Source organism: Cyprinus carpio, chromosome A1, assembly GCF_018340385.1.
Source record: "Cyprinus carpio isolate SPL01 chromosome A1, ASM1834038v1, whole genome shotgun sequence".
NCBI lineage: Eukaryota > Metazoa > Chordata > Actinopteri > Cypriniformes > Cyprinidae > Cyprinus > Cyprinus carpio.
This window is the reverse complement of record NC_056572.1, coordinates 9940943-9957812: the sequence shown is the minus strand read 5'-3', so window position 1 is coordinate 9957812 and position 16870 is coordinate 9940943. Positions and strand designations below refer to the sequence as shown.

The window sequence follows — 16870 nt, the reverse complement described above, 5'->3', positions numbered from 1 at the left end:
GATCCTAAAATAGGCTTATTTTCATTATGAAAATATATAATCTTTTTTTTGTTCATGTGAAAAACGACCTGAACATTTCTTGACAGTTTTCATGAGATTCCCTCTGACAAACAAACATTTGAATAAACAATGACAGCTGTGCAATGTCTATTAACAAATAAGTATTCAATTACATTTCCACATACGCACACTCTAATCAGGAATAATCACAAACCTTGGCTCACAAGATTCCTAAATTTCTTTTTAATTTGAAACAGATATCACCCGAGGCTTCAGTTTACAGACATAACAAATATGCATGTTTGCTCAAGATAAGCCGTGACTACATGATCCAAACACTGGCCCACGAGCGATTCAAGGGTCCGGTTGGATCCAGCATCATCTCGCCGTGTCTCCTGTGTGTTATGCCTCAATAGTACTCCATTTCCCAGCCCCACACACGCACTAATGACTGTATTTATCTCATTAGGCTGGAGCGATCTAATACCGGCAGCTGGCATGCTAGCTCTGCCTTGGCCTTAAGCACTCTCATTAAAACCAGAGGGAGTCGTGGCCTGAATATCAATGTGCTGTCCTGCTCAATCCAAGTGAGCGCAGCACCGTTCATCACGCAACACAGAGCTCACCCAACTCTACTTGATTACTGGCCACTTGACAGTTATTATTGTAAAACATAATAAATAATATGGGATCTACAATGGCATCTACAAACAGACTACTTTACATGTCATATCTGTTGGTTCTTGGCCATAATAAGCTGTAAATAGGACCAACCTTCTGCTGGTTAAGAGAGACTAAAGAGTAGCTAAGCACTGGATTTCCTGACACCAGTTTGTAATTCAGCCCATGTGTCTTGAAAACCCCGCTGATGACTAAATCTACCTGAGGCCTGAAGCGTTCAGGTGGATTCGATTGTCGTAGTAAATGCGAAACATGCCCTTGGAAGCTGATTACATTTCTTAGTGTTGTCAGCACAAGGTTGAAATACGTAGCCCAAGGTAGCATACTAACAGTTTAATACGGTCTAAATTGAGTTTGCAAAGTGAATTAACATTACTTTGGTTGTTAACCTGAGATTAAGATGGTCTATGTAGCTCTTGGGAGACTTAAAATTTAGGCGGAGGAAATTACAGTCTAACATTAAGGGCGAAGATAGTGTGAAATCAGACAAAGCGACACGAATGTTGATGAGAAACGTGTGCGCTGTAATTACAAGTCTAAAACCCAGTTATGCTGTAATGTAACTTACAATACTGAAGCCGCCTTCGTAAAGAGCTTTTTCTCTGGCTTTGTGCTGGCAGCTCTTGGTTTATCGATTGACTCAAGTTTACAGAGTGTTGCAATTTATCAGTCTAAACCGGAGGCTCATATTTTAGCAGACAAAACCTTAATTTTCACACAGACAGACGGCTGATCCATGGGAACTGGGGACGTACTGCTAAGCTGATCATTATGTTTGCATATCTTAATGCCTGCTTCTCCCCTGCCTGGTTTTAAGGATCTTTCTAATTAGGTAAAACTGTCAGGAATGGATCTGCTTCTGTCTTTTTAGATTGCCCATCTCTGGTTCCTGTTCCCTTTTTTTTGTTGGCCAAACTGTCGGTTTTGTTTTGCATTAAATCTTTCTCCATACATACTGTACACTACCATTCAAAAGTTTGGAGTCTACAATGCTCTTAAGAGTCTTATGCTCACTAAGGCTGCAATTATTTGATCAAAAATGCATTAAAATTAAACAGTAATATTCTGAAATATTATTACAATTTAAAATAACTGTTTTCTAAACTAATATATTTTAAAATGTAATTTATTCCTGTGATGCAAAGCTGAATTTTTAGCAGCAAATACTCCAGTCTTCAGATTTGCTGCTCAAGTAACATTTCTTATTATCAATGTTGAAAACAGCTGTACTGAATCATGCTTTTTCTTTGATGAAAAGAAAGTTAAAACAGCATTTAATTACTGTTACTTTTAAATACAGAAAAGTGTGTGTGTGTGTATATATATATATATATATACTGTATATATACTGTATATATATATATATATATATTATATATATAGATATATATATACTGTATATATATATATAGACACCACACTTGCACCACGGCTCATCTCAAATCTAAAGATGCATGTAGTATATGGTTTGTTGAAAATAATGCGTAAAACAGACCTATTGGCTTCTCACATTACAACAGCAATGATCAAAAAACATGGACAAACAACACGGAATGCTGTATGCACGCTTGTATACCAGTCATTTACACCTTTGTCACCTGGGTGTTGAAAGTGTGTGAATGCAGGCGAGATGAACAGCACTAGGGCTGGACGGTATGACAGTATATATCGTTACTGCAAAATAAAGTGTCTGTCATTAGAGATTTTGCTATATTGTGTATTCCGTAGTATGCAAATATATCTGCATAACATAGTACTGCTTAAACATTATACACCTTTTGAGTGATAAGGGAACACACATGAATGAGAAAATAAAGAGTGGGATGCACTTGGTAGAGTTATTAAGTGCAATCAACAAAGGTGATCAGATTTACAATTGTTACCCAGAGGATGATAAGGGACAAAAACAGAAAAATAAAATCCAAGCAACTGCAAGCTATTCCCTATGAAAAACCTTAAACTCTCTCTAACAATCACCTAGAACACCCTAGCAACTAGCAACCATTTAGGGTGCCAGCTGCCAATTAACAAACACCCAGAAACCGTAGTCAACTGGCTATCAACAAAACCCTCAAAACGACCCTGTTTTAGTTGGAAAAAAAGCTAGTAATAAACAAAAATTTAATATTTCAATGTGGATATACCAAAGGCATGTTTATACATGACTTCATTACTTGGCATTTAGGGGATTAACAAGGCTAAACACAGTGCAATTGAGTGTACAAGAGATTTGAACAAGGAGAAATGAAGGATAAAGTAACAATAAATAAAGCAATGAGAAAGAGAGGTTTGACAGATTAAACGCGGTAGATATAATTAGCCTCAAAAACACAGTAAAAGGGGATTATTATGCTAATTCCAAACCAGTGAAAAACTGAATGATTAAACAAAGCTATATTTCAAATACTCTCGCATCATTAGCATTATCAGAATTCAAAAAGGAACAAAGCTTGAAAATGTAAGTCAGAAAACATTGACTAGACTCCTGAACCACGATTGCAGTCACAATCTAATTGCAAGTCTTCACAACATCCAGCCAATCTGGCAACACAAAATTACTACTTTCATCACTGAAACCTCCCCCTATTAGCAGTTCATCACTACTTGAACATTTGACACTGAGTTTAATATTATACTCAATTTTATTGTCCTTAATTACTGACATGTATAAAAGTTTAGTGTTATTTGCATCAAATGGAGTAACAGTGTTTAAAATGTTCAGTGAAAAGAGCAGTCTATTCCACTTTATAAACCAAAATTTGACTCTGATTGGATGAATCACATTCTCTCTCTCTTATCATCACCAAATTGCAGACTAGTACAGAAAACCAATATGTTCAGACACTGCACTTCTGATGAAGTTGTTAAATATTGTGTTCACCAGTGTTAGTAGGTGAGAAGCACATTTTGTGACATAAAGCTTGTCTTTCTGGCTTTAAATGTTTAAAATCATATGCGTTATGTTTTACACAGTTGACCAGACTGTAAAGTCTTGTTACTGTTTTGAGTGGCATGTGTCCAAGCTGCTGATGGTGTCTTCCATAAAGCGTACATCAATCAAAACAGCCGGCGATTTTCTGTAAGAATGACACTTTGACTGTGGGTTTGACAGCATGCATCTGTCACTCCCCGCCAGACTGGAGCAACATCTCTGTATCTAATATTCAAACAGATGATGTTCATGGACCTCTCACCATTTGATACCCATCCGAACAAATTTCGCATTTCCACCCATGGCGAGAAAAAATTATATCTGAAGCAAAACTGTAAGTGATTTCTGATGTATTATTAAAAATATTATACACAACCAAAATACCAAACAAACACAAATCACTTAAATGAAGAGATTTAAACAAACCTCTAACTACTGTAGGTCACTTATGTACTGTCTTATTTAAGCATCAATGCGATACTGCTATAGTTTTTATAAAGGGTTTGCAGCAGAGCCAATATCTGAATCTGTATCTATCTCAAAATATGTTTAGAGATTTTCACATGGTATGGTTTTAAAACTTGCTATAATATTTCACCCATGGAAAAAAAAAGACCAAAGAGTTGAATCTGCCACCCATGCTGATCCTCTATATTTGATCATGTTGAATCTCCATAAGCCTTTTTTTTTTTCAGCACTTGCTAATATTAAAAAGGCGTAAATGTAAAGGTTAATGTGATTTGACCACTTCCAGGCCAGGCGTGTCTCTGATGGGAAAGAGGCTGTTAACCTTTACCGTCAGAGCAGCATTCCCTGAGCCCGGGCCTGCTGGAGAGAAGTCCATCAATCACACAGCTGTCTCATAACGCTGTTCACAATGAACGCATGCTGGAGATGGAAGACGAGGAGCAAGTGTCATGAGATACTGCTTGTGGTTTCCAGACTAAACCTTGACAGACACAATACAACAGTGTTGTATTACAACACACTTAAATCGACACTCTCACTGTCTGTCTAACACACAAATGAATGCGCACATACAGTAATATGAGTGAAGCTGTGAGTAGCACTTACATATCCTGGCCATTCATACTAAAAAACATGATTTGTTCATGAAAAAAACAAAACAAACTATATTAGTAGTGCACATTTATTATTCTATATAATGTAATATAATATAATATAATATAATATAATATAATATAATATAATATAATATAATATAATATAATAGAATAGAATAGAATAGAATAGAATAGAATAGAATATAATACTTGGAACTTAAAAGTATATATCTACAGTTAAATGATCAAGCTGCTAATTTCTGTACAATGAAAGTGGATGGTGACCACTGTCAAACTATTTCAAATACAGTCTGTCTGTCACAGAGAGCTACGGTGGAAGTTCAGAAGACTTGGAACACAGTGCATAAGTCATATGGACTAATTTTAGGATGCTTTTCTTATGCTTTCTTTTCCTTTCTGGAGCTTGACAGCACCTGGTCCCCATCTTATAAACCCAAATATAAGCAGAACGTTTGCCATCATTTTACAAAAGTTTTGTTTATATAAAGTGACTGGGTTTCGGCTTAAAGTATAATCTTGAGTTGTCAAAACAAACATAGGCATATCGTTAAACGTCTAAGATTTAATACCTCTCGTAGACAATTTAGCTTAAGCGTTTCATTACGTTCAAAAGAGACACACACCACGTCGAGACTCATGAAGTTTGAAGGCACAGACTAACCTAAAAATTAACCCTCACAAACAAACATGGAAAGGAAGGCCTGCCACAAGTGACTAAGTATGCAAAAGCTCATTAATATTCATAAGTCCCTGCACCTTCTCTGCTAATATGAATATGTGTTTTTAGCCCATAATGCTTGACTGACAGAACACATCGGCATGAATAAATGAGGAAATCACTGTGGGAATGGGGTTCAATTTTAGAAACAGATTCCAGTAATTAGCCTCTCACGGGTTGCACTGAGCGATTGTGTTAACAGCTTCGTATGTTCCCACTCAGACGGGAAATAAAATGTGATGTGTCCATCCCGCACCCTGCTGAAGCATGTGTGCCATGCTAAATATAAACTATAATTCTAGAAGTCAATAAACAGATATGGAATCCATTATAAACATCATTGTATGATTACATGTGCACCAAATGTCATAACCGTGCACTGTGTGTGTGTGTGAAAGCATATTGTGTTTATGTGTGTGCTAAGATAGTTAAACATTAGCTACCCTTATCTACTTTCCCCACACATCATTTGTTGTAAATCGGCTCTTAAATGTTAAGTAAGATCAAAATGCATTCTCTTAACCCAGTTTATTGTTCATTGACTACAGTAAGTACACCATTCATGGGTTTATGTAAGTGTAAACATTAAGCCTACCAGGCACCATCAAAACGGTTTGAGGTGTCCGCTCAGAACTGTCAGTCATTCCAGCTCAACCAACAGCAAGAGCTTAGGGCATGGCTGCTGTAGCAGGCTGAGCCAGAGAGTGTTCAGCCATTGAGGGACCATGTAAGAGCCGTTTCCAAAGGTTGTTTATAAATATGCTATGTTTTTGTAATTCCACTATGTGCCACTAGTGGCTAATAATGTTAATTTCGTCAACGAACAGTTCTTTTGAAGCGGTCATTTTTAGTGAACTCGATAAACCAAATCGGACTGAACTGTCTGAAACAGATCGAGCAGCACACGTCTATAAGTTACTCAATCAAAAATCACATAGAAGTTACTCCAACTCAAAATGAGCCAATACACCAACATATATGATCATATGATGCTGGTTTTTGCCAACTCATTCAGCGCTCCAGTTCACTGAACTGTACAGATGTGTCCAACATGCTAAGAACTTTCTGCCGTAGGTTATATAAAAGGTTCTTTTGATGCATAAAATAAAACAAATAAAAAATACTGGAAATATAATCTGATGTCAACAGTAGTACACTGATAACGGTTCTTGAGTCAAGAGCCGGTTAATGGTTACAACAGTTCTCAAGTCACTGAAGAAACAGTTTGGACATGTCCTCGGAAAACTAATGATTACCCCCTCCTAAAAATGACTTGTAAACTCAATTAGGTATAGCTAACCACCTTCTCAATGGCACAGAAAGCCATTTGACATTCAACTGTAATCAGCTGTTGTCATTTTGATTAGCTCCGCATGAAAAGAGCTTTCCTGGAGCATTTCAGTCCTTGGTAGTGCAATTGAAGCAAACAATCATAGGCCCATAGGCCCAATCCGGCCTGCCAATCATCTTCATCTGGACCGAGGGAAGAGTACGCACGGGTCGCACATATGCCTTAAACTGTTTTTGCACTAATTAGTTTGTCCACAAGATGGCAACACTGGCCCGGGCCATTGTTTCACAGCTGAAAAAGAAAAGCAAGAGACACAACAACAACAATCTACAGGAGACCGCAACATCAATAGACCGCAGCGTTGACAATCACTTGTGTGAGGGGGTTATGAGATATCCACAACTCTTGTTTCAATGAGTGTAAAGCGAGCGGCAACCTTCCACTCTCTCTTGTGATACCACCACGGAAGTGACTAAAACTGCAATTCATCGACTGTCAACTGTCTCCTTTGTGTCTCTCCATATCACCATATGAAGATCCATATCACCATATGCCAGAAGAGCATACACATCATACGGTGATATGGAGAGACACAGAGGAGACTGTTGACAAAGGAACTGATGAATAAAGTCATTATTTTTGTTTTCTTCTCTTCGCTTACAAAAAAGAGTTCCCGTCGCTTCATATAACCCCATTTACGGAGATTGCACGTCTGATGGCAGATGGAGTATTCTGACGATGACTTCATACCTTTTATGGACCTTGACATTGCTATTTACTTGGCAGTCTATGGGACAGTCACAGGTTTTCATCCAAAATATTTTAAATTGTGTTCCAAACACGAACGGAGCTTTGGAACGACATGGGGGTAAGTGATTAATGACAAAATTTTCATTTTAGGTTATTTTCAATTAAATTTCAATTTTTATAGGTCGTGGCCACTTGAATGACAGGTATGCATTTTAATTAAATTTCTAATTTTATAGGCCCCCCCAGAAAGAGGTCGGGATGTCCCCCCACCCCCTTGGCCCCCTTTAAATTTTAAATATAAAAATAAAACAATTTCTGTGTTCGACTGTCACACCAAAAAGCTTAAAATCAAAAATCTTTAAATACAAACCCTACAAAAGGAAACTTAACTCTAAGTCTAAGTATTAGCTGTTTAATGGGCTGTGTAACTCTAAGTCACTGTAATTGAAGCCACAGTTGAATGTTTCTCTATGGAGTCATAAAAGACTGTGCATGGCACACGCTATTCAACACGCCTGCCATTACTATACACAATCACAAACACAAATGATCTTTGGAAGAATCGAAAGCAAACAGATTGCAATTGAAATAATTCATAAATGTACAACTTTTGCAAAGAAGCTACAACTTTAATAACTTCAATAACACAAAACTGTAAGAGAACCACAAACTCAGCAACTTTCAAAGCATGTCAAGGGCACAGCAGGAGAAAACTGACTTTCTTTAAAATCGTTTATTTAATCGGCTTAAACAGAGCCAAATGCTAAATTTAAGTAAATTAAAGAATCATCTCCATTTCAGATTTCTGTCAAAGCCATCTGCTCATTCATAAACAAACACTATAAGCATGTTTATAGCTATACTAGTATGTGTCTAACTGCTGCTGGCTTAGGAATGCAAGATGAGGGGTGGTGTGTAATCTCGATGTGCAACACGACTCTTGTATGATGCATTCAGAGTAAATAAAGGCACACTAATTCAAATTAACCCAATGCCACATTGGATTTGTAGGTTCAGATTTGAAAAGTTACATGGAATTGAGGTGGATGGATCGGAAAGCAGCAGACATGGGTGTTTCATATCAGAGTGGAGTGTGAGTTAGTATGACACACCAGGGAATGGTGTCAAAATGTGTGTTCAGTTTCAAAATAACCACACGTGTGGGTTTTATTTATCTGATGATTGCAAGCGGAGGAATTTGCATGTTTAAAAGGATGAATTCTATAGTGCATGTTTTTATGTGACTTTCAGCTAAAATATGTACAGTAGTTAAAAATCACACTATACACATCCAATATCATAAAAAGAGAGTAACTTCTTTTTTATGTACACAAGTATATGTCTATTTTGGCAAAACTTTACAATAAGGTTTAATAGTTAACATTAGTTAACTACTTTAGTTAACATGACCTAAAAATGAACAATACTTCTACAACATTTATTAATCTTACAATACAATACAGATTTTGGCGGAAACCACATAAAAAAAAAAAAAAAAAAAATAATATATATACTTAATGTGTTTTGGAACCGAACTCTTCATATATATTGTATAAAATATATAAAGTTTGTGAATACACACACACATATATTATAAATAATATATATATACTGTATATATATATATATATATATATATATATACATATATAAATATATATATATATATCTATATATATATCTATCTATATATATATATATATATATTATATATATCTATCTATATAGCTATAAATATATCTATATATCTATCTATCTATCTATATATATATATATATTTATAATACATGTGTGTGTATTCACAAACTTTATATATTTTATACATTATACATTTTTACATATTTTAGAAATAGATATTTTAAATAATTGTATAATGCTATTTAGCACAATTCAAAAATGTTCATAAAAATATTTTAATAAAAATAATCTAAAAACTTTCTAATTTTTTTTTTAATAAAAATAATATAAAATAACTTTTGTAAAATCTTGTGAAATGCTAGTATTGTCAATGTTATTGAATTATCGAAAATTTCAAGTTAATGAATATTTTTGGTCCTATTTTTCACCTGCTGGGTGAAAAATTTATGATTGTTTATATTGAAAAGCTCCATTATTACATACTTATCCCTAACAGAAACTCAAATAATACAGAGAGCTGTAATCTTTGTTTCACTGACACTTTGCTTATGCAGTGAAATACCTCTAATTGTGAAACACTGAAAGACAAGTAATTCGAAAGATATCATGTCAGGCAGCCAGAGCACGAAGCTCCAAAAATCTAATGCTCTATTGTTGTCATGTTGAAAGCAGCCCACAAATTCATCTGTAACTGCAGCCCATACAAACAGCACATCTGTCTTCAAAACCACACTCTGTCACACGATAAACACAACATTTTCACCCCTAAAAGGGAAGAAATGAAAATCACCAGTTTGTTGAAAAACGAACCATGAATCACGCTCTCACATGTTTATAATTTGCCTTTTTCTTTTTTTAAGATGATGAAAAGCACCCGTGAAGACTTTACAATTAGATTAAATTGCACCATAGCACAATGGCTAATTAAGTAATTTTTCAAATTCAATAAGGAAGCAGATTGGAAAGCAGAGATGTGATACGAGCTGTCTGGCAAAAACCCTCAATGAATATGTCCAAGCTGTTCCGCTGACTGATATTTGGCCACAAGATTAAATCTCTGGGAATTTCATCAGCGTTAAAGAGAGAGGAACAATAAGATCCTTTCACATGACTCGCATCAGGGTTTCAACACGTATCTCACCACAATTGTCGCGCCGCTTTGACCTCAGCACGAAAAGCATCGCAGTCACAAAAGGATGATTTTACAATATAGTAATGTAGCAAGAAGTGTAGTGTACACAGTAAATGGTGAAAATAGTATGAAACAAAGGAAAGCAGTAACATATTTAAGATAAAAACAAGAGTCCTTGACGGCCATCCATTCTTGTATCCCATTTAACACGATCTAGTCAATTACCGGTGGATAAGATCTACACCTTTTCTTGTTGAACATCTTATTTCAATCAGAAATATGTCATTATGGAAGACAAATGGTTTGCTGATAGAATTCCTTGTAGACTTTACAAGCTAGCAGTGAAGTCTGCTAAAAGTCTAATGTTGATGTTAATATTGTCATTGTAAGTCTACAGAAATATATGATCATTTTACATCCGCTTGGTGAAAATGGTACATCTGATTGTTTAGACTGTTATATGTAAGATTTATATTGAGACTGAATGCATAATACATACAGCCATCAAAAACCTCTATTCTTGTACTTGTAACCCATTTTACATACATATATAATCTACACTTTTTCTTGTTGAACATCCTATTTCAGTCAGAAATACGTCATTATGGGAGTCAAATGGTTTGTGGATACAATTTCTCGTTGACTTTGTAAGCTAGCAGTGACAAAAATGGTTAAATGCTCCCAAGCGAACAAAGATAGAATCACAAAAAAACTAATGAAAATCAAGGTTTCCATGCAAATACAAGGTTCTACTGATCAACTGATAGTCAGAGCTGGAAAAACAGGGGTCCGCCCTCACAGAGGAGACATATATTTAGTTCAGAGACACATGGACTGTCATTCAATCATCTTTCATCTTGTATGAAAAGAGTTCTCATGTCCGCCAAAAAAGAAGAAGATTATGCATGAAGCCCAAATATTAAAACCCTCAAACACAAGCCTTTCGATCTCAATTAAAGGAATGGATATCACAGTATGTCTGTCATCTTATCTGTCTCTGCCTATATTTATAAAATCACACAAAGACAGCATCTAGTTAGTTCACTTTTCTTGTTTTCAATTACCATGGTGCTGTAATTATAGGAAGGCCTCCGTGTGCAGCTGCATCAGGGGGCCCTTATGCAGTACCATCAGTCAACCCCTCGAAAATCCTGACTATCTATCAATAGATCAGCACAAAATTAGTTCTACATGAATGTTTTCTAACTTGGACCATTAGGATTAAATGTGTTTTCCGTTAAGAGCTGCGAAACAGCATCCGAAACATTTTACGGCAAATCATTTGGCACAAAACACTGCATTTCTTGTGAAGATTTCCTTTTATAAATTTACGCTTGAGTGAAACTGTGATGCGTGTGAATTTCTAGCTTTTTTAGACTCATACCTCAACAATCCAAATCCTTTTTTCTTTGTCTTTTTCTCAAGGTCTTCAGGCTCATCCTTCTTTTTGGTCTTTTTCTCTTTCTTCTTTTTGGTTTTCTTTTTCTTTACCTTCTTGTCATCATCTACTTCCTGTCGAGAGGAGCTGCTGGCAGGCGTGTCTCTTCCGGAGTCTTCCTCAGAGTCATCTGTTGGTGAAGAACAAAGACACGAGCAAACACCTAATGAGATCTAATCATGAGGAATCAAACAACAATCCCTGCGCCAGACTCTTGTTTGTCATTGAATGATAAAGACAACCTTTATGGTGTTTTTCCATTAAATCAAATACAGATTGGAATAAAAAACAAAATCACACTCAAATATTTTTAATAATATTAGAAAATTCAAAATTAAGATTAATCTATTGCACACAGAAAAACTAAATGTCAATTAATTATTTTTAAAATCCGTATTAAAAGTAAGGAGTGTTAAAAAGAACACAGTATCATATGTCACCCCAAAATAAAAATAAAAAATAAATACATTACATTTAGCACCATTAAGTTTTTCTTTATTTTTGCATAAAATTTAGCATATTGTCTCCCCAATTCCCCATCCTCATAATGAGAATACAAAATGTGAACTATGTCTAATTTAAACAAAAAAGATAATTTTACTAATAATCTGAAATTTTTTTGTTTATTTAAAAAAAATAATAATAATAATACATATTATTTGCATCTTTAATGCACCCAAAGCATGCATAGTTTTCTTTTTGCACAATATTTATTTATTTTTAATCTCAAGTAATTAAACGTAAAATGTTATTTAAAATAATTTACGATTAAATCTTTTTAATCAATTTTTTTAAATTTAATTCAATTTTTGCTTGTGATGTGAAATGTGAAATGTGGCCTGGATATGTCTTGATGTGATTCACCCTCAGGCTCCTGCTGCTTTAAGAAATTGACATATTGATTCATGATACCTTATAGGCTCCAATCGAAGGCATCTCTAGTGCTGAAGTTCTGTCTCTATTTCTCATTTAGAAGGGGTCTTTAGTGTCAGTTAGAAAGAGCAGGGGTGATATGTGCCCCTGAATGTGCTGAATTGTTGCTGGAGGTTCACACAGAAATCAGTGATACTTGCATTTGCTGATTCACTCCTCACTGGCTCACAAAGCTCAATGAGTCACGGAGAGTCAAATTCATCTCTCAAATGAACTTCTAAAAGTAAGGGAGCTTTACTGGCACCCAACCGCTTTTAAAGTCTACATGAAACAACATTTGCAACCCATTTTACTTCCATAATGTGACATTTCTAAAAGTTCAAGTTTTATTTTTTTATTTTGGAATACTGTGGAATAATAAATTGTTAACAACAATAAGAAAGAAAGAGTGACTATAATTTCCATAATGCAACAGCATATACAATAATGAAAAATGCTTATTAAGACTTATAAGCTTATGGGGTGTTTTGCTGAGAGTAATGAATGTGAAGGGGCCAGATGCACTTTTGGCAAAGCAAGAAGGGGTGGTATGCAGTTTTAACTGTGAGCACATGTTTGGCAAACTCATGACAATCTCGCTACTGTGCTCAACAACATGCATTTACTGGTATGCAGCACACACATTTCTCATTAATGTACTTTAGCTGCTGTGAGCAATAACTGAAGAAAACCACTGAAGGCCTTCTGTTTAAATGACAACACAATTACAGAGTAACACTGACAAAAATATATTTTAGAAAATAAAAAGGGTTGTCATGTCACATTAGACATAAACAACTGATACACTGGTCCACTAATAAAAACTAAACTTCACATCATATGTCATGTTGGTTGTAATGATGAGTTGATAAATTAAGCTCTAATTAAATGAATAAGTAACTTACAAAATGTAATACATTTTTAGGAAATGAATACATTTGTTCTTGATTTAATAAGTTAAAAACCCTAAAATAAATTATATTAATCAATTATTTAAAATTAAAATATATTCCAGTTAAAAATAATAATAAATCACATAAAAGAATCATAATAAATATTTAAATCTGTTACTGTTAAATACAACTAAAATTAAACAAAATGTTTGCGTAAAAAAAAAAAAATTGTCTTGGCAACTAATTAAAATAAAGTCATTTTAAATCGAAGTACTAAAATTACTAAAACTGACATTAAAATACAGCTAAATAGAGAAATATTAAGAAAAATAAACAAAGCACATAATAAAATTACTTTTACAAAATTACAAATGAAAACCTTATCTAAAATTAAAGATGAAAACTGAAAATATAACAAAAGCTCATTCAAATTAATAATAAATGCTGCAGTAGAATATAAAAAATAAAATTACACTGATTCTGACTAGTCTCAACTATTTTAATTATTAAAATAATAATAATAATAATTTCTTTTGTAAGCATTTAATTAATTCCGCATTTCATTATTTACATATTTGTTACTTATTTATAATTATTATTTACCGTTATATAACACTGTCAATGATTTTAAGTTCTTCTCTGAACTCACCATCCTCAGGTTCAGAAGGCCCTTCATAGGACTTGTCGATGGCGTGGCGGAAGCTGAGGTTGCAGCCTCGGCCCCTCACCATGTGTGTGCGTGGACGATGGAAGGGCACCTCGTCCTTACTGACCTCCTCCATCGCTGTCTGGAGACTCTCCAGAGAACTGGACTTCTGTAGACCTAACCTGGGTCCCAGCGCCGTCCCGTTAGAAGAAAGGGGTTCTGACATGGGGAGACGGAGGGGATGTTAGTGATGGAGGATGGTAATGAAAGTGAGGCCAAGATGGGCCCCCCCCCCCCCCCCCAGGCCAAGATTAGAAACGTAACATATAGTGCGCCCTATGAGGCCAAGATTAGAAACGTAACATATAGTGCGCCCTGCAGGACTAACCAGCTTGGACCACCAAGAAGATACCCACTGGTCTAAGCTGATCTTTTCAACAGGGTGGTCATAAGTTGTGAACTGAAAATGCAACAGTTGTGCGGTGAGCTGAGCTGAAAGTCTAATGGATTTGGACGCATTCAAAGAACAGACGGAGATTAAATATGTAAAGACTTGAGAAGGGTGGATGATGAAACTTCAAGGTGAGGGTGCAAGAGCATCACAGAATAAATGAGGTGTTGCAAACGTGTACCAGACATGTAGGAATATTAAACAGAAAAGTAGTGGTAGTAGTAGTGCAGGGGAGAGGAGCATTAAATGAAGTCCTAAGAGATGAAGACCAACTATGAAGCCGTAAACAATGCAAACGACTGAGAACAATGACACCAGGAGCAGGAGGAGAAGGGGAGGGATTGCAACAAGCACAAACAAGAAAATTAAATGGAGCAATAGCACAAATCCAAGGGCTCCAAACACTGAAAGGGCAAAAGAAAGTTGGGGAAAAGAAGAAAAGAGAAATGCAATTGGAGCATGAGAGGTAAAAAGTGGCATGCAGGAAAGAAAAAATGAAAATTCTCTCCTCATTTATTCACTCTCACGTCGTTCCAAACATGAATGGCTTTTTTCTTGCAAGGAACTCAAAAGGAGAATGTTTAAAATCTCCCCTTTTATGCTCCACAGAAGAAAGTAAGTCATTCGGGTTTGGAACGACATGAGGGTAAGTAAACAATGACAGAGTTTTCATGTTTGGCTCAAGTACTAAATATTTTTGGTCGAAAACCAGTAGTGAAAATGTGTATAGAAAATAATAAAACAATAAGACACTGTAATTGAAGTAAAATAGCATTTATAAGCTTTTTTGTAAACTTTTACAAACCATCAGCAACAGAAAAATGATAAAAGACACTAATAATATAATAATATTTATTTCTTATATTATTTCTTATTTATTTAGTGCATATACAATTTAAACTCCCAACTGGTTGCAGCAAATTCGGTCTGTCTTCAGTCTAATAAATGTAATTACTGGTCCTTGTTCTGGGATTTCATAATGTACAAATTAAGCACTGGATGCATCCATTTAATTTCCATGAAACGTAGCTGTAATTGGATCTAAGCAGTGAAATTTTTAAGATATGTAGGTTTCATTTCCACAGTGCTACACGCATGCATGCAGACATGCATAAACGTAAAATATGGTCCTCTCTAGGATCTAAATCTCAACCTGAATCAACAACAAACCAGACGAGCAAGAAACAGAAACAGACTGAGAGAACAACAGCGAGATGGAGAAAGTCATTTGAACAACTTCTTATAGTAAATAAAACAGTAATTGGCGAAGTCTCTCTGGCAGACAGATACCTGTATGCTGCCATTATCACAAAATAATGAGACGGAGAGAAAAACAAACAAATCAGCAGAAGCAATGCTGCAGGGCCGAACGGTAACTGGGCGACTGCCTTGCAGCCCCTGGAAGAGAGATGAATTGGAGGATGTTGAACTGTGAACTAAAGCACCACAGAGCCTCTATGAGTGATCTTCATTTGGATGAGAGGGGCCACAGGAAAATGTAGGTGTGTTGAAGGCAAGCCAGTGAGAGAGAGCGTTGCCTCCAGCATCTTTCATCCATCCTCTTAATGGACATGTTCTCCTCTCCTGTGGGCTGAGACTCGCTCTTCATTGTATCAACTACACACACATACACAAACATACACACGCTGCTTTGTCTGCAAGAAGGAGAGTTATACTTCACTAATTTGAGTGCATCAACAATTAAAGCAGTATCTAAAGTCAAAATTAAATCAAAACCCGGTTTACTTTCTTAATTGTTATTGTGCATATTTAAACCGCACACTGTAGGAAGTGTAAAGAGAGGAGAGGAGAGGAGAGGAGAGGAGAGGAGAGGAGAGGAGAGAGGAGGACAGTAGAAGAGAGGTGAGGAGGAGAGGAGGACAGGAGAGAAGAGAAGAGAAGAGAAGAGAAGAGAAGAGAAGAGAAGAGAAGAGAAGAGAAGAGAAGAGAAGAGAAGAGAAGAGAAGAGAAGAGAAGAGAAGAGAAGAGAAGAGAAGAGAAGAGAAGAGAAGAGAAGAGATCTTGGAAAGTAGCAGTTCGTGAAATTGAAAATATGAGGAGCACATTTTTATGGGTATTAAATCTGGTTAGGAGACAAGGAATTGATATTAGGTAAAGAAAACTTAAAAAAAATAATAATAAAAAATAAAATGAAAATCAGGCATAATACAGTTTCATGGGAATAGAAAATATTTCCTAATTTTCAATAAATTTTCTCAGTTTACCTGCCATTATCAAGTGAAGCAAAACATTTTGGACCCTTTGTGTAAGTGTCTGTGTATATTTTAAACACACATTCACAA

At 35.5% G+C, this 16870-nt stretch overlaps 1 protein-coding gene across 5 annotated transcripts in view; it reads right to left on the bottom strand.

Annotated features, from left to right (window-relative positions):
* LOC109060930 (partitioning defective 3 homolog B-like) overlaps positions 1 to 16870 on the bottom strand; it is a 171993-nt gene that overhangs the window by 42581 nt on the left and 112542 nt on the right. For all 5 annotated transcript variants that reach the window (XM_042742723.1, XM_042742648.1, XM_042742791.1 and 2 more), the window contains 2 exons: positions 14120 to 14335; positions 11612 to 11795 (listed from right to left, as the gene is read on the bottom strand). In XM_042742723.1, the coding sequence (XP_042598657.1) occupies positions 11612 to 11795; positions 14120 to 14335 (400 nt within the window). The remainder of the gene's footprint in view (positions 1 to 11611; positions 11796 to 14119; positions 14336 to 16870) is intronic.